Source organism: Bufo gargarizans, chromosome 9, assembly GCF_014858855.1.
Source record: "Bufo gargarizans isolate SCDJY-AF-19 chromosome 9, ASM1485885v1, whole genome shotgun sequence".
Taxonomy (NCBI): Eukaryota; Metazoa; Chordata; class Amphibia; order Anura; family Bufonidae; genus Bufo; species Bufo gargarizans.
In genome coordinates, this window is record NC_058088.1 from 86,843,802 (window position 1) to 86,866,853 (window position 23,052).

The 23,052-nt window shown below is 43.6% G+C and overlaps 1 protein-coding gene across 5 annotated transcripts in view; it reads left to right on the forward strand.

Annotated features, from left to right (window-relative positions):
* COL4A6 (collagen type IV alpha 6 chain) overlaps nucleotides 1-23,052 on the forward strand; it is a 233,904-nt gene that overhangs the window by 197,497 nt on the left and 13,355 nt on the right. For all 5 annotated transcript variants that reach the window (XM_044268451.1, XM_044268454.1, XM_044268455.1 and 2 more), the window contains 13 exons: nucleotides 1,324-1,494; nucleotides 1,782-1,925; nucleotides 4,187-4,303; nucleotides 4,432-4,613; nucleotides 5,638-5,701; nucleotides 5,898-5,963; nucleotides 11,389-11,496; nucleotides 14,366-14,473; nucleotides 19,581-19,652; nucleotides 19,872-19,997; nucleotides 20,649-20,759; nucleotides 22,098-22,259; nucleotides 22,706-22,804. In XM_044268451.1, the coding sequence (XP_044124386.1) occupies nucleotides 1,324-1,494; nucleotides 1,782-1,925; nucleotides 4,187-4,303; nucleotides 4,432-4,613; nucleotides 5,638-5,701; nucleotides 5,898-5,963; nucleotides 11,389-11,496; nucleotides 14,366-14,473; nucleotides 19,581-19,652; nucleotides 19,872-19,997; nucleotides 20,649-20,759; nucleotides 22,098-22,259; nucleotides 22,706-22,804 (1,530 nt within the window). The remainder of the gene's footprint in view (nucleotides 1-1,323; nucleotides 1,495-1,781; nucleotides 1,926-4,186; nucleotides 4,304-4,431; nucleotides 4,614-5,637; nucleotides 5,702-5,897; nucleotides 5,964-11,388; nucleotides 11,497-14,365; nucleotides 14,474-19,580; nucleotides 19,653-19,871; nucleotides 19,998-20,648; nucleotides 20,760-22,097; nucleotides 22,260-22,705; nucleotides 22,805-23,052) is intronic.

A 23,052-nucleotide genomic window follows, 5' to 3' on the forward strand; every position in this document is an offset into this window, starting at 1 on the left:
CTTTCATATATGGGCCCCAGTGTGTAGGATCATGGGGTTTCACAGTCCCTGTTATCACTTTAGACATTGGGATTTGTTATCCAAGGAGTTAGAGGAGACATCTGGCAGATTTAGAGAACTTTTTGATGGCACAAATAAGCACAATGAATGGTGACCAAGGGTAGATATCTGTGCAAAAGTAGATCTGTCATATTGGTTTCTTTTTCCAGCTAAGAGGTGCAACCATTAGCAATGCTTGGAAAGTTGTTATGTCAAACTACAGATGTGCACCCATCCTTAGAAGACCAGTCTTGGTCAGCCTAGGTCATAGCTCCAGCCAGAGATCAACTTGTTGCATTAACTTCATGGAACAACCATGAACGACTAGTCATTTTGAAAAGGCTGTCTCTGATCTAGTGTATGACCCGCTATACAGTATGGTAGAAGTATACTAAGTATATAAACAGGGGCTGACTGGGAACTTAAAGTGGCCCTGGAAAAACTACTAAAAGTGGCCCCGTTTTGTAGTTGGGTCCGAATTGATGGAAGGCCGGGCCAGTAATACCATATTGTGGCACATTATACTACCCCAACAGAGCCAAATACCACAGTCCATCACAAAATACTGCCAAAACTTCCAATGGCCAGCAGTAAGGAGGGCTCAGGTGGCCCCCAGGACATCGGCCCACCGGGAAATTTCCCTGTAAGGTCTATGGCCAATCCGCCCCTGGGTATACATGTATGCTGCTTTACTGAGATGAAAAAGTTGACAATAGAAACCAAACAGTTACCCAGTGGCCATTTTGCCATGTGTATTAACCTTACTGGACTTTGTAACAGTAAAATCATTTCTGCTGCCCAGAATTTGAAATACTGCTTAAAGTTTCAGAGATTTTAGGTCAAACGTGCCGCCTTCAGCACACCACTCGCCTGACAATGGTTAAATTTAAATCTCTATGATATGGCATTTACACATTCTTGTAGTAATGCAGGTGTCTTGTCTTTGTGACTTTTACAATTCATCTTGTCTTATCCAGTCACATATGTATAATATGGAGAAAATACCATCATAAGGGGTTTCACTGCTGTCAGTTGTAGTGTTTTAGGCAGTAATCCTTGCAATAGATCAATTTTTTTTTTTTTTTACTAATGCTTTTGCAGCTAACGTCCCTCCTGCCAGGTAGCTGTTTGTAGCAGAACGAAGTTCTGCTAGTAATCATCTACCTTTCACTAATGGAGGATCATTTGCTCTTTCCATTAAGCATCCTCTAAAAGTGACAGGGGTATTTTTCCCTTCCATTTTCTGTTTATTTTCAGATTATAACATTATATATCTTATTTCAGGTTTTCCGGGAGCAAAGGGTGTACCTGGAGATAGAGGAGCCCCTAGCCCAGTTGGGACAAAAGGCCGTCCAGGTCCTGATGGAGATCCTGGTCGCCCGGGAGAGTTAGGACCTCCTGGATCGCCAGGTCCTAGCGGACGTAATGCTCTATCTGGCTTCCCAGGATCTAAAGGTTGGGACTTAAAAATAATTTACAATGTGATAGAAACTGTATGTATGTAGTATATATATATATATATATATATATATATATGAGAAAATAAAAATTAACAGAAGCACTCTTAAGTATGCCGGGTGCAACTCCCCAATAGTTCCTGGACTAGGAACGATGAATTTAAATAAAAAAGCTAAGGATGCTACAGTCTTCAAGTGAAAGTGGATCTTTTATTACACCCAACAGCTGTTGGAGAGAGATAGAGCTATTTATAAAATATATGCTTTTTTTTTTTTCATTTCCAGGTGATAAAGGCTCTCCAGGTTTGATTGGCTTTCCTGGAATGCCCGGTCTGCCAGGGCTTCCTGGTGGTGTTGGGATAAAAGGATCTTCTGGATTTCCTGGAAGAGATGGCATTCCTGGTCTGAATGGGAGAAAAGGAGAGCAAGGTAATAAAGACCCTGTTTCTTCAGAAACTTCTGTTGGGCACATATTAGTCTCAGATATATCCTCTTTCGATATATCATCTTCTTGTGTTACCTTGTTTGCAATTATAATGCTTTAAAGGGGTTCCAATTGTTAAAACATTTTTTTAAGAAACTGAGTTGTGAAGCCAGTACGCCTGGCACAGGACAGCTGAGGTAAGTGATAGGCTGCAGTGGTCACATGCAGGTACAGGACATCGTCGCTGGTAGGCAGCCACTGGAGCATCGGTGCTTGATCTGCAGGGGATTTAAGAGTTTAGCGTATTTTATATTTTATTTGCTGCTTATTTTTTTTAAGGCTTATTTCCATCACAAAAGGTTATGGCATACAGATAGGATATTCTATAACCTTCTGATCATTAAGGCCTGATGGGAAGATCCACCAAAGGACAGGTGGGAGACCCATCAGTCAGACTCACATTCTCCTCTCCTTTGAGGTCTTGCTTTGCTGACTTGATGCTTCAACAGAGACCCTAAAATATCTAATGTTGATGGCCAGACTTGGACTGGCCCACAGGGGATCAGGTGAATACCCTGGCGGGTCCCTAAGCAAGAGTGGACTGCACTACATGTAGATAGGCAGTGTACAGCATCTCAAAAGCCTATATCAAAACTGGCTAAATTATTTAACAAACTATTGTGTAATTATAGACACATCAGGTCACTTTGTGAGCAGACAATATTTGCCTGTAGCTACACAGAGGGCCTCTAGAATGAATTTTACTGGCAAGCCCCAGGAACCCCAGTCCGACATTGTTTATTGTATATACTAGTTATGGCAAATATCTTAAATGTTTACTTGTCAAAATACCTCTTTAAAGGGAATCTGCCACCAGCGACCTCCCTATCCAGCTGTCTGCATAGTCACATAGCTGTGGTTCATCTGATTAAAATGCTGTTTTTCCTGATTAAAACACTTTTTTTCTTTTGATCTGAGGCTACGTTCCCAAGTTATGATACTCTTTCTTAGTAGGCAAATTAGGCCTTTTGTGCAGTGAGGGTGTCACCATTGTTTTTGTTGCACCCAAGCTCCACTCGGTTCTGTGGCCAGCCCCTCCCTCGCTGCTTTGTCACTGCCTGGCCCTGTCAATCGGGGCTGGTAAAAGAAAGGAGTGGAGCCTGGGATTAACAAAAGAAAAACAGCGTTTTAATCGGGTGAACCTCCAACTATATGTCTATGCAAGCATTTGGATAGGAAGGTCGCTGGTGATAAATTTCCCTTAAGCGTATAGTTGAATGCCAGGCCATGCTGTTTGTTTGGCAATTCTGAGTAGTCTGCTTTTTTGGTCAGTATAAATAAGTATACAAATACGCTTTCTATACACGTATTATACTTGCGCTTTACAGTTACTGGTATACATTGTTAGGCTACTTTCACACTCGCGTTTGGTGCGGATCTGTCATGGATCTGCACAGACGGATCCGCACCGATAATACAACCACATGCATCCGTTCAGAACGGATCGGTTTGTATTATCTTTAACATAGCCAAAATGGATCCCTCTTGAACACCATGGAAAGTCAATGGGGGACGGATCCGTTTTCTATTGTGCCAAATTGTGTCAGTGAACACGGATCCATCCCCATTGACTTACATTGTGTGTCAGGACAGATTTGTTTGCCTCCGCTTCGTCAGGCGGACACCAAAATGCTGCAAGCAGAGTTTTGGTGTCCGCCTCCAGAGCGGAACGGAGGCTGAACGGAGGCAAACTGATGCATTCTGAGCGGATTCTTATACATTCAGAATGCATTAGGGCAAAATTGACCCGTTTTGGACCGCTTGTGAGATGTCTACTGCAATTTAATGAAATATTGTTACTTTACTATTGTTTTTTTTCATTTTCCTAAGGCCGCATGCACACGGCCGTTGTGCGGCTGTTCCGTGCATTGGAGACTGCAATTGCAGTCCCCAATGCACGAGCAACATCCGTGCAGCAGGCAGGCCCATTCAACTTGAATAGGTCCGTGGTCTGTCCGCACCACAAAAAATGTGACGCCATATTTATTTGCGGTGCGAAACAACGGAAAGAACCCCCACGGAAGCACTCCGTAGTGCTTCCAGTATTCTGTTCCTCATCTCTGGAATTGCGGACCCATTCAAATGAATGGGTCCGCATCTGTGATGCGTGGTGCACACAGCCGGCAGCTGCGTGCAAGAGGCCTAAAGCATTGTTACCTCTTGCTCCAATAAAAATAGCTTGTTCAACCATGACTGTATTTTTCAGGCAGTAGAGGTGATCCAGGCCCACGAGGCCCTGAAAAACTTGTAGACCTTAGTGAACTGAGAGGAGATCGTGGTGACCCAGGAAGAGCAGGGCGCCCAGGTTTCCCTGGCCAAAGAGGTAATATTTAGCTACCTGTTTGGTATGTCTTATAATTTTCTGAAGCAGAGAACTTCACATTACAGTAATAAAGTGATTCAGGGCCATAGCATCTGTTGATGAAACGTCAGTGTTTTGATTCATTTTAGGTGATAAAGGATTTCCTGGTGTTCCTGGTTCATCTGGACTTCCAGGTTTGCCAGGTTCCCCGGGGCTAGAGAAGGGTAGACCTGGAGATGCTGGTTTCCCTGGAGCAAATGGAAGACCAGGTAGCCCTGGATTGAAAGGAGCACAAGGAATCGTAGGTTTTCCGGGGATGCCAGGACCAATTGTAAGTCTTCTTTGTAAATTTGCAGTGTGGACAATTATAAGTGACATTTTCTTAGAGTGTATTTACTGAGCTTTACTGCTGATACACAGTGGAACAGATTTATTAATTCTATAGATGACCAGGGCTTTTTTTCTGGCGGAACGCACCGGAACGGCGTTCTGCCACCTTTTGACACCAGAGCCTGCCATGCTTCAGCATCGCAGGCTGTGATGTATCAGCGGGGAGGGACTGGGAGGAGGAGCTGGGGGCCGGTGCGTTCACTGTGCTCCGGCGCGTTCACTGTGCTCAGGCCCCGCCGCTCCAGTACAGTTGTATGATTTATGCTGCCCCCTCTGTAGTATAACATTCAATATATCCTACTCACAGGACAGTTATATCGTAATGCAGGCTGGCCGGGCAGACGAGCGGCAGCATGACTCACTGACGTCACGTGCCTGCCCGGCCTACTTCATGAATGAAGCAGGCGGCACAGGCACGTGGCCAGGGGAGGGGGGGTGAGTTCCACCACCTTTTCTCTGAGAAAAAAAGTCCTGTAGATGACTAAGGCTACTTTCACATCTGCGTTTTTGCTGGATCCATCATGGATTCGTTAAAAACGCTTCAGTCACAATAATACAACCGTCTGCATCCGTTATGAACGGATCCGGTTGTATTATCTCTAAAACAGTCATGATGGACCTGTCTCTAAAACCACTGTAAGTCAATGGACGGATCAGTTTTCTTTTGTGTCAGAGAATGTCAGAGAGTCATGATGGATCCGTCTTGCTCCGCATCCCAGGACGCACAAAAAAACTCAGCTTGCAGCGCTTTTGTGTGCGTCATGGGAACGCAATGTAATGGAACGGAATGCATTCTGGTGCACTCCGTTCCCTTCAGTTCAGTTTTGTCCCCATTGTACCACTAGCATCAGGACACTGACATTTTAAAAATATTGGTTTAAATGGACCCATTGTCTTGCAAAGCACAAACCAAACCTGAAAATATTATTGTGATCACAGTTATCACCGTTATATGTCATTTACAGGGTGCAGAAGGATTACCTGGAACCCCAGGTTTTGCTGGCCCCTCCGGTCAACCTGGAATTAAAGGTGATTATGACATGACAATGTTAACCAACTATTGTGTTAGATTGACCAGTCATCAATAGTGAATGACATGGCATTCTCAAACTCATCTTAAAGTGGATCCATCACATAAGCATGCTGAGGGCTGCCTGTATACTAGTGACTTCTTATAGATGACTTACATGAATTACAAATGATTATTTTCTCTTTCTCATTAAAGGTGAACGTGGAGAATCACTGGGACAGTCTAGTATTCCGGGGCCCAAAGGAGAACCAGGAAATCCAGGTAATGTTTCCTAAAGTCATTTTACCTAAAAGGTTTTAATTCTTAATGCTAGTTTAATATTGATAGCCTCATGAGGCCATCAATATCTAAACCTCAGTGGTCCCACAACCCCTCTGATCAGCTATTTCAGAGTAACTCTGGTGAAGCCGGCACTAGAACTACACTGTGCGTCCACTCTGTAGTGGGCAGAGGTGGTAACTGCAACTCTTCTCTCACTGAACTGATTGGAGCGGAGTGAGATCATAAGTGCATACTTGCCAACTTCCATAAGTGTCCTCCAGGAGCTCTCAGTCTGTACTAACAGACCCTGTCCTTTTTCACAGACCATGCCTCATTTTTGAACTTTTTTCTAATTGGCCACACCCCTTTTTCAGTCCACAGCACCACCCCCTCAATGCATGTCTGGACATTACACCAAGAAGGTCTCTTCTTTCTCTGGCAGCCTCCTGGAGGTTCTATGGGGGTTAGCAAATATGAATAAGTGATATAAGTCTCAGTTCAGAATATTGGTAAAAAAAACACATAAATAGCCATTTCAAACCCAGTAACTTAAAAAAATCACAGACACATAAGTTTTTTTAAGAATAGTGGAAAAATTCTAATCATTTTACGGCCATGAATCAATAGATGGCTGGTAATAGGGATGAGCGAATCGACTTCGAATGAAACATCCAAAGTCGATTTGCATAAAACTTTGTTAGAATACTGTATGGAGCTAGCACTCCGTACAGCATTAGAATGTATGGGCTCAGATGAGCCGAAGTTATTACTTCGCGAAGTCTCGCGAGACTTCGGGTAATAACTTCAAAAATTAATTTCTACTGTTAAAAACCTTTTCCTGAACTCGGTTCGGTTCCAAGGTACCACTGAGCCAATACATTCTAATACTGTACGGAGCACTCGCTTCGCACAGTATTCAAACAAAGCTTTATGCGAATCGGCTCCGAAGTCAATTCGCTTATCCCTTGTTGGTGACCCTGCTTTAACCTCCTAGCAGTCACATTAACATTGGAAAAACCCTCTCAAAACTGTCACTTTTTTATTGTAGATTTTTAATATGTGTTGGAAGTTAGGATCTCAATAGCAGAAGAAAACGCTTTAGTTTTGTCCCCATTTATTGTCAATGGGGACAGAACTGAACGAAACGGAATGCACGAAAATGCATTCCATTCCGTTTGGTTGCGTCCCCATCGCGGACAGAAAAACGCTACAAGCAATGTTTTTCTGTCCGCGATGTGGTGCATAGTAAGACGTCCTGACACACAATATAAGTCAACGGGGACGGATCTCTTTTTTCTGACACAATCTTGCACAATAGAAAACTGATCCGTCCCCCATTGACTTGGTGTTCAAGACGGATCCGTCCTGGCTATATTCCACAGATTATTCCACTACTTACTGCTGATTTGTGAGACTCAGAAAGTGCAAAGACAGAGCGCCACTCCCCATATAGCCATTAACGGAACTAGTTAACCGTTTGGTAGAAATGCACAAGCTAGAGAGGAAAGTATCTGCGTGGAGAGTGTAAACACATCTAACACGGGATAGTCTAGAGCAGGGGTCTCAAACTCAAATTCATCGGGGGCCCCATCAGCAGTTTGGTCACCCTCAAAGGGCCGGTTGTCTCTGTAGGACTATGTGTCCACTCTTTATTATCATAAATTATTGTCACTGCATTCAATTATTACTGTTTTTTGTAATAATGTAAGTAATAACTAGCTCTGAAAGCTTGACCTGCAAGCGCTGACTGGGGTCACACAGCATTATACTGATTTATGATGCTATGTAACCCTCAGTGTTATCCAACACAATCCAGAACTGTAAGGGTTACCGTATTTTTCGCCCTATAAGACGCACCGGCCCATAAGACGCACCTAGGTTTTTGAGGAGGAAAATAAGAAAAAAAATATTTTGAACCAAAAGGTGTGCTTTTGGTGGGTTTTGAACTAATTGTGGTCTGTGGATGGCACTGTTATGGGGGATCTGTGGGTGACGCACTGTTATGGGGGATCTGTGGGTGACACTTATGGGGGATCTGTGGGTGACACTTATGGGGGATCTGTGGGTGACACTTATGGGGGATCTGTGGATGACAGTTATGGGGCAGATCTGTGGATGACACATATATAGCATCTTATGCTATGTGTCATCCACAGATCCCCTCCATAAGTGTCCCTGTAGTGAATGACCCTCAATACATGGGCTAGGGGCCGGCGTCTGCATTAATAATGACAGCGGGGCCCGTGCAGTGACTATTCTACTACACGGGCCCCGCTCACTGTATAATCGTATCTCTAATAGTTAATGGTTACCGTATGTATATAATCGCATAAGGAGCGCTGTGTATTACCGGTACTTACAACTACAAGCGCTCGCCGAGAGGAGGGAGGAGGCAGGCCAGGAGGACAGGCGCTGGCAGCGTGAGTCATACGTCATGCGCCCACGCCGCCTGCTTCATTCATAAAGTAGGCGGCGCAGCCGCGTGACGTATGACTCACACTGCCAGCGCCCATCCTCCCAGCCTGCCTCCTGCCTCCTCCCGGCGAGCGCTTGTAGTTGTAAGTACCGGTAATACACAGCGCTCCTTATGCGATTATATACATACGGTAACCATTAACTATTAGAGATACGATTATACAGTGAGCGGGGCCCGTGTAGTAGAATAGTCACTGCACGGGCCCCGCTGTCATTATAAAAGCAGATGCCGGCCCCCAGCCCCTCCTCCCTCACAGCTGATACACCCGATACAGGAGCCGGGAGGAGCGGGGTCCGTCTGCAGGAAGTGATAATAAAAGGTGAAGGCTGGCGGCCGGCGGCGGCTACGCGGGCCACACGACGAGGTCTGGCGAGCCGGATTCGGCCCGCGGACCTTGTGTTTGACACCCGTGGTCTAGAGAGAGGTGAGTATATGGTTAGGTAATTAAAATGAAATATGTTATAAAAAGGTAATCAATATATTCATCATTGATAGAGATAATCTAAAAAAAAACAAGGAAATAAATAATAATATAAAATAATAGAATAAAATAATGGTGTCAGCTGACTTCGCTAGGGGGTTGTCAGCAGGATAAGCTTAAGACACCTGAGACATTTAATCCCCCCTCGCTTGTAGAATGTTGGAGACTGAAGGCAGCACAGTCCTCAGGTGGCTTCAGGTCAATCTCTTTATTGGAACAATATATGGCTCATATGTTTTATTATTTATTTCCTTGTTGTTTTTTAGATTATCTTTACCAATGCTGAATATATTGATTACCTTTTTATAACATATTTCATTTTAATTACCTAACCATATACTCACCTCTCTCTAGACTATCCCGTGTTAGATGTGTTTACACTCTCCACACGGATACTTTCCTCTCTAGCTTGTGCATTTCTACCAAATGGTTAACTAGTTCCGTTAATGGCTATACGGGGAGTGGCGCTCTGTCTTTGCACTTGCTGATTCTAACAAATCAGCACTAAGTCGCGGAAAAATCTGTGGAATATTTCACCTCCCACCACCACCACATTCTTTTCCAGTGCTCACTCCATTAATACGATTAAGCGTTTATTAATACTAACGCTATTCTCAGCAGCCTTCCCCCACTTTACTTTTACATTCCCTCTTGGATACTACCTTTTCTCTTATCCATCACTGCTGGCGCCCAAAGGTTACACATACTCCTAAAGGGGTTTCACCTATCCCCTGAAGATTTGTTTAACGTCCTCCTTTTTTTCTATTTATGTATCATAATTAGTTTTAGCCCTTTGTGTTCCAGCAGTCAAAACATTAAAAAAAAATTCTTCTATTTTTATTTTATTTTTCTGTAGGATTAGTTGTAGGTTTTTTAGAATCCATTTTTGGGTATATAAAGTGTGTTAAATAACTTTTATTATTTTATTTTTAGAAAGAAAAATAAAAAAACTGCTCCCCAACTGCCCCCTCCTCCTCCAGACTGAAAGGAGAGGGATGTGGCTGCTTTAGCTGCTCATATTTCTGGATAGGTAGCAGCTAGAGATATGATATACAAGCTGACATTCCAAGCTTTCAAACCACACCAGAAGCACAGTATTATATTCAATACATGGGAAGATAATGCTGTTAGAAATTGGGATGCAGTGAATGTAGCTGAAAGTGAAACTAAAAGCGGGTTTTACAGTGTTTATTCCAGACTTGATTTCTAACAGTGATATCTCCTGCTTCTGTTGAGTTAATGCTGGAATTTGTCTTGTATGCCAGCTTTCAAATAAGACCAGGCCCATGTCTCTAGCTGCTACCAATCAGGAGATAGCAGCAGCTAAAGCAGCTCCCCTTTCCCCTTCTACCCGAGCTGTGCTCTGGCAAAACGGTTAAGTGCTTTTCATAGAGCCCGAGCTGATTTCAGGGAAAACTGTTAGGTGGTTAAAGAGGTTTTCACACATTGAATGCCCTTCGTATGTCATCCAGCAAAGGGCATTAATCACCTATGTACAGGACAAGTGGCAAATGTCCCCCCACCATACCACAGATACCCATGATCACACAAAGCCAGAATACGCCAAGTACAGGGCTCAGTTGTTTTTGTTGGCCCCATAAACATTTTTTTTTAAAATCAGATATTTTTATTTGATTTTCACAAGTATATTCGAGAACAAAAGCAACCCAAGCTACCCTCCCACCTCCCTACCCCACCTCCACCCCTTCTCCACCCCACCCACCCACCCTTCCCAGAGTCTCGCGACCAAATGAGTCCAGAGTCCATGGATCGTGCAAGAAGTCCGGCAGCAGATCCTTTTACACATGCCATGCATATTTCGTATTCCATAATCTAGGCCATACATCACATGGCCCCATAAACATTGAATAGAGCACCAAGTCACACATATGACCACTGATCCATTTAAGGGGCTATGTGGGTCCCACCTGTGAATAGGTGATAAATGTCATTTGTGGGATAACCAATGGCTGAGAACCCTTATGCATGCTATCTGTACAGTACTTCTGCTGATATGGCCCTGTGACTTCAGGACAACTCCTCGGTTGGAGGTGGACACTATGCAGGGAGAAATTGGAAGAGTAACTGTGGTTTACTAGCACTGCAGTCTTCTCATGATAGTGATCACATGAGTCCCATTAGCTGGACATCAATTACCGGTAATCAATACATTATGGGACATTCTAGAGCAGTGACCTCCAAACTGTGGCTTTCCAACTGTTGCAAAACTACAACTCCTATCATGCCCTGATAGCCACATGCTGTCAGTCCATGATGAAAGATGTGGAGAGATGCCTGACCATCTGGCCGTACCCTTACAGGCTCGGGAACATTGTCATAGAGGTATGTCATAATGTAATAATGCAAAAAAGCCCCTTTAACGTACATATAGCTGAGATCAGCAGGAGGCTGCAGATGTTACTAAGATAAAGAACCTACCTGACACTAAGTTGTCTTTTCATTTGCAGGTTCAAGAGGATTCAAAGGATTTCCAGGAGATGTTGGACAAATTGGAACTCCAGGAAGCCCTGGACTGAAAGGCCAAGCTGGAGATACAGGGCGTCCAGGACAACCAGGTGCTGTAAAGTATTAGTCACATCTCTACTTATCTGTATTACATTTAGCACCAAGAATTACTGGGAGCTATGATGTCAGTCATCACTTGTGGCCAATGAGTCCTCAGTGGCTGGTAAAAGTAGTCTGTCAGCTCCAAAATCAGTTTCAAAGTAAGTATTTCACAATATAGGGTAAAGGCCGTGAAACATAAACATACAAATCAGGTCCTCTACTTCAGCTTACCTTGAAACCGAGTTTGGAGGTGTCAAAATGAAAAAGAACACCTGGAAAACTTAATGGCAGTAGACGCCTTCATGCGAACTCTGATGCAGTCATAATTAGTACCAAGGCAGAACGCATTTTAACAGTGAACACCACTGTTTTCCATTGATGGACGCATCATAGTTTGCAGGAGGGCTGAAGAGCACCTACTGCCATAAGGCTGGAGATCACCTACCGCCATAATGCGTAGTGCGGAGACACAGAGGACCCATGCCAGATGTCATGGTTTAGGGCACCAATAGCTACCATGGCCTTTCTTGTCTGATATTGAAGGAAGGTTTACCAGGCTTGCTTTGGTATGTCCAGGACATTGTGGAACCAGTCCTGCTTCGTTTTTTGACTCAGCTAGGAGACTTAGTGTTCCAACGGCCACCCACACACTGCCTGCACTACATAACATGCTCTTTAGGATATCCAGCAGCTCCCCTGACCAGCTTGATCACCCAGTCTCTCCCCCATTGAGAGGTTCTGGGACTGGATAGGATGATGGATCTCCATGAACAGCAGCCAAGAACCTTAGATGAATTACAGGTCCAATGTGAAGAGCTTGGATTGATATGTTATAGGAAAATACCCAGCATCTGTATGACCCTTACCAATTAAAGTCTGTATCACAGGAAGGGAGGATGCCAACCAGCAGAACCCAAAATAAATGGCACACCACCTTATGGTGTGCCTTTAGCAGCTCAGTCACACTAAGGCTACTTTCACACTAGCGTTCTGCTGTCCGCTCGTGAGCTCCGTTTGAAGGAGCTTATGAGCGGAGCAGAACGCTTCCGTCCAGCCCTGATGCAGTCTGAATGGATGCGGATCCTCTCAGACTGCATCAGTCTGGCGGCGTTCAGCCTCCGCTCCGCTCGCCTCCGCACGGCCAGGCAGACAGCTGAACGCTGCTTGCAGCGTTCAGCTGTCCGCCTGGCCGTGCGGAGGCGTGCGGATCCGTCCAGACAATGGGAACGGATCCGCTTGAAGATGACACCATATGGCTCAATCTTCAAGCGGATCCGTCCCCCATTGACTTTACATTGAAAGTCTGAACGGATCCGCTCAGGCTACTTTCGCACTTAGAAATGTTTCTAAGTTATTAATGCAGACGGATCCGTACTGAACGGAGCCTCCGTCTGCATTAATATGATCGGATCCGTTCAGAACGGATCCGATCAAGCGCAAGTGTGAAAGTAGCCTAAGTTTTTTCTTTTTTTCATTTTCCAGTAGTGCACACACAGTATTTGCAGTGATAGTTGTATTTTATTTTAACCTGTTCCCAAAAAATTACTTTACGCATATGTATGTTATAGGAAGTGTCCCCTTCCTGAATGTCAGCATACAGGGAATGATAATTATGTGGGGCACAGATCCTCATTGAATAGATATATGCCTGTGGTAATGAAATAACAATCCATGTGCCCAAACTGAACAGCAAAATGTAAGTGAGCCCTTTGTGTACGTTTATACACACACCAGATTTGTTGCAGAGATTTCCAAAACATTTCTGTGAGGTTTGCAGAAATCAATGCACATGCTGCAGAAACAACCCCATTCAGATGTATAGAATGGATTTTGAGTTGCAGAAATTTCTGCAACAGCTCTGCAGTGATTTTATGCGGCTAAGATTGAATTGAATTCAGAAAAGGCTTCCATGATATGCTTCTGTGATTAGTATCAACTCCTGATGAATGATGATTGCTAAATGAAATGGATGAAAGAAAAATCTGATCAAATACTGGTGTGAATGAGGCCTTAATGTAACTATACACATTAAACAAATGTCAGCCGAAACTGCATTTTTTTTTTCAAAGGGACTGTCTATCTTGTGTTTAGGGTCATCACAACTCTCCCCCAGTGGCAGTCATGTACACAAAGGATTTCAGCTGAGGCCTTCGTTTTCTATCCAGACGTGTCTGGCAGCAGCTTATTCCTGTCTCCTTAGGCCTAGAGCGGACCGTGGAAACCCGTCCGGGATTCCTCCTGATCTATACCAGTGTATTACTGTACTGTGGCGGCAGCAGGGAGCGCACGGCGTCATAGCAACCAATGGCGCCATGCTGTAAGGAGGAATCCCGGCCGGGTTTCCACGGTCCGCTCTCGGCCGCGGAACACGGCCGTGTACATGAGGCCTTAGGCCTTGTTCACACGTCAGTTATTTGATCAGTTATTTCCATCAGTTATTGTGAGCCAAAACCAGGTGCGGGTCACACACAAAGAACAGTTGCAGATCTTTTCATTACACGTTATCTCTGTGCAGGCTCCGCTCCTGGTTTTGGCTCACAAAAACTGACTTGTGAACAAGGCCTTATTGAAACCAAAAGCACATTCGGCCCAGCCAAGTGTGCATGTGTATGGGGTGTGGTCGTTATGTAGGGCTGTCTTACAGTTACCTAAGGTGTATAGACAATGATCGTGAACAGACTGTTCATTCCTCACCTTGTTTGCTCCATTCACATTCAGCAGTCTGATCATTTCTGCGAAGCCAGCAATATAATAATAAAGATAATAATAGTCAATGATGGAACGGAGTCCGGTACATTTACTTCTGGTGACATGGGACTAATATGAGCTATATCTGCTGTATACAGAGCGTTAATCCCCCACAATGCTTTTTCTTAGGTTCCCCCGGCCTGCAGGGATTTAGAGGAAACCCTGGATTTGTGGGAAACCCAGGTTTACCAGGATCCCCAGGATTCCCTGGACCTGTAGGAGCTCCAGGTGTTAAAGGTAAAAGTCTAGATAGTATTTTTGTTTTTTACCAGGTAATTTTTATTGAATTTTTTAAGAAAATGTTAATATAAACAATAAAGCCTTGACAGCTTTCAAAATGTACAACATACATTAAGTGTACAATAAGTATACAAGAAAATACAGTACATCCCGTATAATGTTCAAGACCCCTTTCCAAAACGTGTTCCCAAGGCTCATATAGACGGGAAGGCTACATAGTGTTTATTGAGTAAACCTATAAGATGCTGTACTGTATATGTTTTTGTAGACTAAATACATGCACACATTACCCATTGTAAAGTATCTCTGCTTTCTGGAAATTAGTACAATAGGAGGTGTAATTATCCTGAAATATATTTTATCGGTTCACAGAGACAAATTAAGAGCACAGTATATGGAGGTATACTATATACAGTTATATATATATATATATATATATATATATATATATATAATATTAGAACCTCACACTTGAAAGGAGTGATTCTGATAATTATCCTTTTTTGACCAACATATATGGTAAATATATAGAGTAAAAACATGACGTGAATGGCTCTTTATGAATATAGCCACCATCTCATGTGAACTTAGAGATTTTCCACTCCTTTTTATACTGATGGCCTTTCCTCAAGATAGGCCATCAATATCAGATCGGCGGATGACTGACACCGAACACCCCTGGCAATCGGCTGTTTGGGAGTAGCTCTGGTGCCGGTACTACACAGCTTTGTCCATCCATTTGTGTCTATCCAGCGCTCCTCGCGTTCACTTCAATGGGAACAGCGCTGCAGTAACCTGCTCCTTCCACTACACATCAGATGGAGTTGTGTTGTCTCAGTGCCTACCTCCAGCACCAGAGCTACTGCAGATGAGCAGAGGTGTGGAGTGTCGGACCCCGCCGATCAGATATTGATGACGCATCCTGAGGCCAGGCCATCAATATAAAAGGTCCGGACAGCCGCTGTAAGAACTGGAGTCTAAACCTGTACATACTAATAAACTAAGTGAATCTTTGTGTGTGTAGACAATGTAAGTTTGCAATACCTTGTAGAAATATTGTTATCCTATAAATTCTCCACTCAGCTTCCCCTCAATTGATCTCTACAGAGGACTTATCAAGTGTGGCTTTGTATTTGTAAGATGAGCATTTTCTCTGGAGATTCCTTTCATGCTATCAAGTGCTTAATGTTGTAACATAAATCATGTCTCTCCTGATTTGTCAGTTTTGTAATATCAATTCTGGAGCATCAATTCTTATGACTCTGTGTTGTGACATTCCTTTATTATTCTATCTAGATGTTATAAAGGTCCAGATGGGTGTTACCAGTTGGGTTCCCTGCAGTCTGACACTATACAATCAGTGCTGCCAGTGTCAGACTGTGCAGGTAACATTCCCAGCTGGTAACACCTACCTGGACCTTCACTGCAAATTGCGAGTAATTCATTCATAACTTCTAACATAAATAATAAAGGAATGGAACAACAGAGTCATAGGAATAGATGGTGATTGCAATTAGTTACAGGTCATCTTTAAGACTATTGCAACAATTTTTTTTATCAGATAATTTTTTATTCAACAGTTAATAAAGTTACATAAACATAAGGGACACAGATATCTCGGATAATACTCCAAGTATTCACACCATTATACATAGTTGTCAGCTGTGTACCATAAAACAGACTCCCCACTAACCCACCCCCTAGCGAAGAGACTGTTAATCGGAACCCCTGCAATGGTATCAAACGTCTTAACGTCTAAGATATCATGTCTATCTATATGAGTGTGGTCTGGACCCGCCTGTCTCCAAATTCAAACTTAGCTCCCATTTCTCGTCATTATCACCAAATCTATTGTTCCCTACATCGGATCTGAACACTAAAGATTTGCTATCTAACCGCACTACTTGAGCCCCCCCCCCCCCCCCCCCCGCCCCTCATCGCAAGGGGATCAGAGGAAGATGCGCCAATCCTGGAAGAAAACCACTTGTCCCATTTTTTTGTAAACTTGCCGATACACTGTCTTTTGACATAGACCCCTTTTTCTAGTTGAAGTATACCATCCATTCTATTCAGAAACTCAGCTAAAGGGGGGGTTGTGAGCAAAGCCAGTGCTTAACAATTAGTTTCCGGGCCTGAAAAAGTAGGCGTTGTACACTGAAGCGCATACAATGGTCCGTAATGTCCAATATCCCCAATACACATGCCCTAGGACCAGGCGGAAGCCCTACGTGGTAAGCGTTCTTAATACTTTGTTGCACGCCCATCTAGAAATTTGAAAGCTCTGCGCACTCCCAGAACATGTGCACTAGAGACGCAGGACCCACCCAACATCTCAGGCAGGAGGCGTCAGCTCTAACCCAGATTTTAAACAGAAAGGATGGGGTCCGGTATATGCGGTGAACAAGTAATAGTTGAGACATCTGCTGGCCTTCACTGACCGATAGCTGAGGCGTCAGTGCCAATACTACATTCCATTGATCCACCGATATAGGGCCAACATCCTTCTCCTATTTGTGTCTAACCAGCAGAGGTTCATCTCCCACAGACTTTACAAAAAGATTCCTATACACATCCTGGATTTTCACTCGGCAAACATCATGTAAATCTAATTCCCATAGTACTTTAGCAAAATTAGTATCCCTGTCTATTCCGCCCGCTCCCGTTGTCCCCAGCTTGTCCAACCGTAGTCAGGGGCAGGTATTGAAATCCCCAATTAATAAGATTGGGCACGGAGGAAGTACTTCAACAAAGGCTTCTCTTTCAAGACTTCCTCACTATATGGGAGGGGGAATGTATACCGCTACAAGGATAAAGAAGAAGTGGTAACAAGTACATTTTAAGCACACGTATCTGCCCATAGAGTCCAGTCGGGAAGAGTGACATACAAAAGGTACAAATTTGTGTATGAGAACACTCACCCCCTAGAGTGCGTGCACATTGTAGAATGATACGCGTTTCCCACCCATGATTTATGTAGCAAACATGTAGTGTTGGGCACTAAGTGCGTCTCGAACAAGCATATCACTGCGGGTTGATAGTGCTGAAGCACGAGAAACACTGCAGCACGTTTTGTTGTCTCTCCCAATCTCCTGACATTCCAGCCCACAATTCTAAGTTTGTCAGCCATAATCCGCGTAGGAAAAAGATAGGCCAGAATAGGCAGCACTGGAACCATGTTTCATTCTCCACCGCAGCTCCCAGAACCAGACTCTTGATGTAACCGTCTCTTCGTCAAACCCGCGCAACCCCCATAACAAAATATACATTACAAACTGTGGCAGTGGAGCTGCCAGAAGGCCATTGACATGGTGTATCTCACCCAGAGGAGCCTGGGTGAGAACAGGAAAGGCTGGGAAAATAGGTTTTTCCCACTGTCTGCGGCAGCTAGGCTGCTAATTAAACGGGTTGTCCAAGTTATATTTATTGATGACCTATCCTACGGATAGGTCATCAATATCAGATCGGCGGGGGTCCGAGTCCTGGCACCTCCTCCGATCAGCTGTTTGAAGAGAAGGCGTGCACGGTGTCCCATTCATTTCAATAGGAAGGCTTGGGTGTAATTACATCTGCTCACCACTGCAGATGCAACGGCTAGAAGGTAAACAGTGAAGAGGAGGCAGCACTGACACCGCGCACGCCTTCTCTTCAAACAGCTGATCGGAGGGGGTGCCGGGTGTCGGACCCCAGCCGATCTGATATTGAGGACCTATCCTGAGGATAGGTCATCAATAAATATAACTTGGACAACCCCTTTAAGAGAATTAGCAGCCAGCTGAGGAGCTCAGATAAATGTGGGCTGAGCTCCTCAATCAGGGCTCCCAGTCTGGGGAAGGAGCAGGCTGTGCCAAGGCCTGTGGGAGCCGGGACCCTCTGACGCTGTGTGCGGTAAGCAAGGTGCTGTGTTTTGCGGCATTTTCACAGTTTACCGCTGGCTGGAGCGCCGCTGCCTTCTCAAACAGCTGATCGGCGGGGGTCCCGGGTGTCGGAACCCCACCGATCAGATGGTGATTATCTATCCAGAGGATAGATCATCAGTTTAAACAAAGTGCAGAACCCCTTTAAATATAGTATCTCTGTCCCTGAAGTGGAGAAGCTTCATCAGGATTGGACAAGGAGGAGCTCGGAATGTCACCCTATGTGCCCTTTCAATGGCAAATACACAAGATAGAGTCTTTTCCGAATTAATGGGTCAACCAGTCTTCAAAAAACACAATCAAGTCAGACCCTTCTGCCTTTTCAGGGACCCCAACCAGTCTGAGATTATTTCTGCGCAACCTTTTTTCCAAGTCGTCGGTGTTAGACATCAATTGTGTATAATTCGGCTGAGATCTCTTTTCACAGGGGGTTGTTGATCCTCCACAGTGCTATCTTCCACCTCTTTGATCCTCTCATTAACCTGCCCGAGATCTTGCCTGATGAGGGAGACATTCCCTTGCAGCCTGCCTATATGTGTATTAAGAATAATTAGTGAACTGCTGCAATGCTGCACAGCAGCGAAGATATCTTTAATTATGGGTTCTTCTCCATCAATAGCAAAGTGCCCAAGCTCCATAGGGGTAGCCTCTGCAGCACAGGGTGAAGTCGGCTGATCTGTGGCCTTTTCTTTAACTGTCTGCTGGGCCGCCATTTTGAGGACCTTATGGGAATGTTCAGTGCCTTCAAGTGGGTTCAAGGGTGTTTCTCCTGTGGGTTGAGAAGGGGCAGCTATCATTGCTGGAGGGGTCACAGTAATGAAAGGGGTTGTCTCATTAGGAAACGTTTGTCCATATACTTTATTTGGGCATATGGACATCATAGAGGGGACTGCCCAGCTCAGGATCCTCCTCCATGAGCCACAATGGAGAGCTGCTTTTTAAGAGTGGCTCCCACTCTGGCAGTCCCAGCCCTTTCATGCACTACATGTGCGACCGTTCATTTAGCCACTCCAAGGTATCTTTATAGTCAGACATGACTTTTTTTTTAAAATTGGTTGTCTTAGTGAGACAGCCCCCCTAATTGTTTAAGCCCTAAAAAGTTTTGTTTTCTGTTTCTTGTGAACAAGTCTAGATTTCCTGTTCACTTATTTTTCTAAGTACTACTAATCTTTTTTTTGCCTATATTTTAGGTTTTCGAGGATTTCCAGGTTTGGATGGACTGAATGGTTTACCTGGCACAAGGGGCTTACCTGGCACGCCTGGTAATTATCACATACCCTAAATAATACAGTCTTATTAGACATACAAGAATGATCAAAATAGCGAATTTTAGAAACTGGTAGTTTAGTAAATTGACCCCAATCACTTGTAGCATTCTCCTGTTGTAGGAAAACTGCCTTGTGGTTCTGCATGGATATATTGGTAAAAACTTTTTTGTAAGTTTTTTTTTCAATGTAGTGTTTTTACCCTCTAAATAAAAGGTTTTAGTGAAGCAGGACGCCCAGGATCACCAGGATTTCCAGGTTCTAAAGGCGAAAGGGGCTCCTCCAACACAGTACCTGGACAGCCAGGGATTAATGGTGTAAAAGGTGTTAGTGGAGATTCAGGTAAGACAAGATCCTTTTCCAAGAAAAAATAAAAACTATGGCACAATATAGGGCGCTATCCACCCCCACCCCAACGTACAATAGAATCTGCTCACATTGTGAGCAGAGCAGCACAACATCACTGTGGACATTGAAATGGTTAGGGCTGCAGCCCAAAGTCCAAAGCGGGAACACTGGTGGAGCCGGTGGAGATCAACTGGATGTCCTGGGACAAAGTGGAACTTACCAGCCACTGCCGAGGAGGAAGTGTGTGGAGGTGTGATTTATTTTACCTTTTATCGACAGTGTAAAAGCAACATGTTTCGGGACTGAACTAGTCCTTAATAAAAAAAACTTTGCTTTTACACCATCAATAAAAGAGGTCACGCTTCCAGGCATTTAATCACCTGCATTGCCTGGTAAAGTCTCCCTTTTCCCATTATATCCAGAAGATCCTTTAGTAATCTTAAGTGTAAATTTTAATTCACATAATATTCATCTTACATTCCTAGTGTGTTTTTAGGCAAAATACCTATCTGTGTATCCATGAATAACTGTTCATAGTCACTCTTTTACTAAAATGAAGCTGAATATACATTCACATTGGATCCACATCCTTGAAGCTATTGTGATCTGCTCTTATTATATAAACATCTAAAATGTACTTTTTAGGCTTACCTGGTGTTCCTGGCTCCCCTGGACCTGCCGGACCTCCTGGACCATCAACTGTTATCCCTGGATTACCTGGAGACCCTGGACCTGCCGGAAGAGATGGAGAGTTGGGTATGTCTACAAATTGTTGTGTTCTATTCTTTTTTTTGCAGCTTACTTATATAAAAAGGAAATGCGTGCTCAGAACAGTTTTTGTTGCATTCTGTCTATTGGACTCCTCTTTTTGTTTAATTGTTGTTATGTAGTCTTTCACTGTAATATGTCTCTAAACTCTAAAGGCTTATGCATTCACGGATAACATGCTGACCCATTTATTACTATATTACTATGTACAGATCCATTCTCTTTGCAGTGTGCCTGATCTGCAAATCTCAGTGCAGGTCCTCTTCTTGTCCACATTTGTATTATAGTAGTAGTAGTATAGTCCTAGCTATTGATGGGAGTGAGAAAAATCCTCAGTGCACACAGAAGCTGTCCATATTTTGTGGATTTGTTTTTAGCAGACCACAATAGGTACATGGCTATGTGCATGAGGCCAGAGGAAGTGTAAAGGCAGTTTAGGAGGGGGTTATGAGTAGAAGTTTACATAGCACAATTACCCAACAACTTTTTTTTACCATGTAATATTTGTCTTCTTTTCTCTTGTGTGAGCTAGGTTCATCTATTGCCCACAGCTCTGATATCTACCAGATTAAGGGCTCATGTACACGGCCGTTGCCTTTTTGCAGTCAGCGGAACGTCCTACTCTTTATAAAACTGTCCTATCCTTGTCCGTAAAATGGACAAGAATAGGACAAGTTAAAATTTTTGCGGGGCTGAGGAACGGACTTATGCTTTCCAGGTGTGCTTTCCACATCTTTTGCAGCCCCATTGAAGTGAATGGATCCACATCTGACCTGCCAAAAATGCAGATCGGATGCGGATAAAAAATATGTTTGTCTGGATGAGCCCTAAAGGTGGGTTCCATTACCATCAGACACTTTGGAGCCTCTGTCAGCAGTTTAGTTAGATTTGACAGCGCCATTGATGTCTGTCGTGTGACAGAGCCGCCTCTGCTGTCATTGTTTCCATGATATATAGATATATAAGTTATAGAATTAGTTGTAAGAGGATAGGGATTAAGAGAAGAATCCTTATTATGATGTGCATTAAAATCTGCAACCATTTAAAGAGGTTGTTCGTCAAGACATGACCTTTCCACATAGTATTTGGCCAGCTGGTCGTTACAGGTCTAGCTACAGAAACCCAGGGAAAGGTGCACCAGGTGCTGCATATTCAAATTTGTGTGTTGGGTAGTCCAAATAAATTATTGTCCATCTAACTAATACATGGACAGATCGTGTACTCCAGAGTGATGGCCTCTACAGTGATAGCCATGGCGGCACTACTCTGACATTCTAATTGAAGTAAACTCATTAGCAAAAAATGTTTCTATTTGTATGGTTTCAGGACTGCCTGGCCTTCCTGGTCCACGTGGACCCCCAGGACCTGCCTCAAATCAAGGAGATACAGGAGATTCTGGAGTACCGGGAGGACCAGGAAGACCTGGATTCAAGGGAGATTCAGGAATACCAGGAAACCCTGGAAGCTCCGGAGCACCTGGAGTAAAAGGTAAATCACTGTTGTCTGTATTTGTGTGTTAGCATAACTGGGAATGATTTTTAAAATTTGCATCTATGATAAGAACTAATGTTCAGCAATGAAATGGTCAATAATAAAAAGTCACTACTAGTAAATTGTTTCATTAAGGAAGGCATAAATTATTCAGTAATGCACATTAAAGGAAAGCTTCATTATTCACTTCCAGAGATAGTCTTGAGTCTCGTAACGGTTTATATGGTGTTAACCACCAATACAGAAAATATATGTACAAAAAGTCCAAAAGTTTAAATTACGGTGCAGCATCAAACTAAATTATAAATGGTTTGTGTCCAAGCATTCTGGATCTTAAACAACCTACGGCCCAGTTAACAGTTCAGTCCATAATATCCACTGCTGTAAAAAAAAACTTTCCTTAGGTTTCTGTGATCATGTTAACATTTTCTCACCCTGCTTAGGTCTCAGGGGGGATCCCGGTTTCATGGGTGGTCCAGGAAAAGAAGGTCCTGTCGGAGATCCTGGATTTCTTGGTTCTAAAGGAGAAAAGGGCAATGCAGGTGAGTGCTAATATAAAAAGACCTGTCGACTGGTACTAATTTTTAGGCCCAATATTTTGTGGTTATTATTTTATTAATATATACTTATACAGCTCAGACGTCCATTTTCTGATACAGAATTCAAAATTACCTTCCTAGACATTAATAGTGGGATAATAAATCAATTCAAGAGTTCTTCACCTGTGAGGGGCTGTTCCCGGAGATGAAGAAGCACACATCCATCTGTTACTGGAGCAGCAATAGCGTTG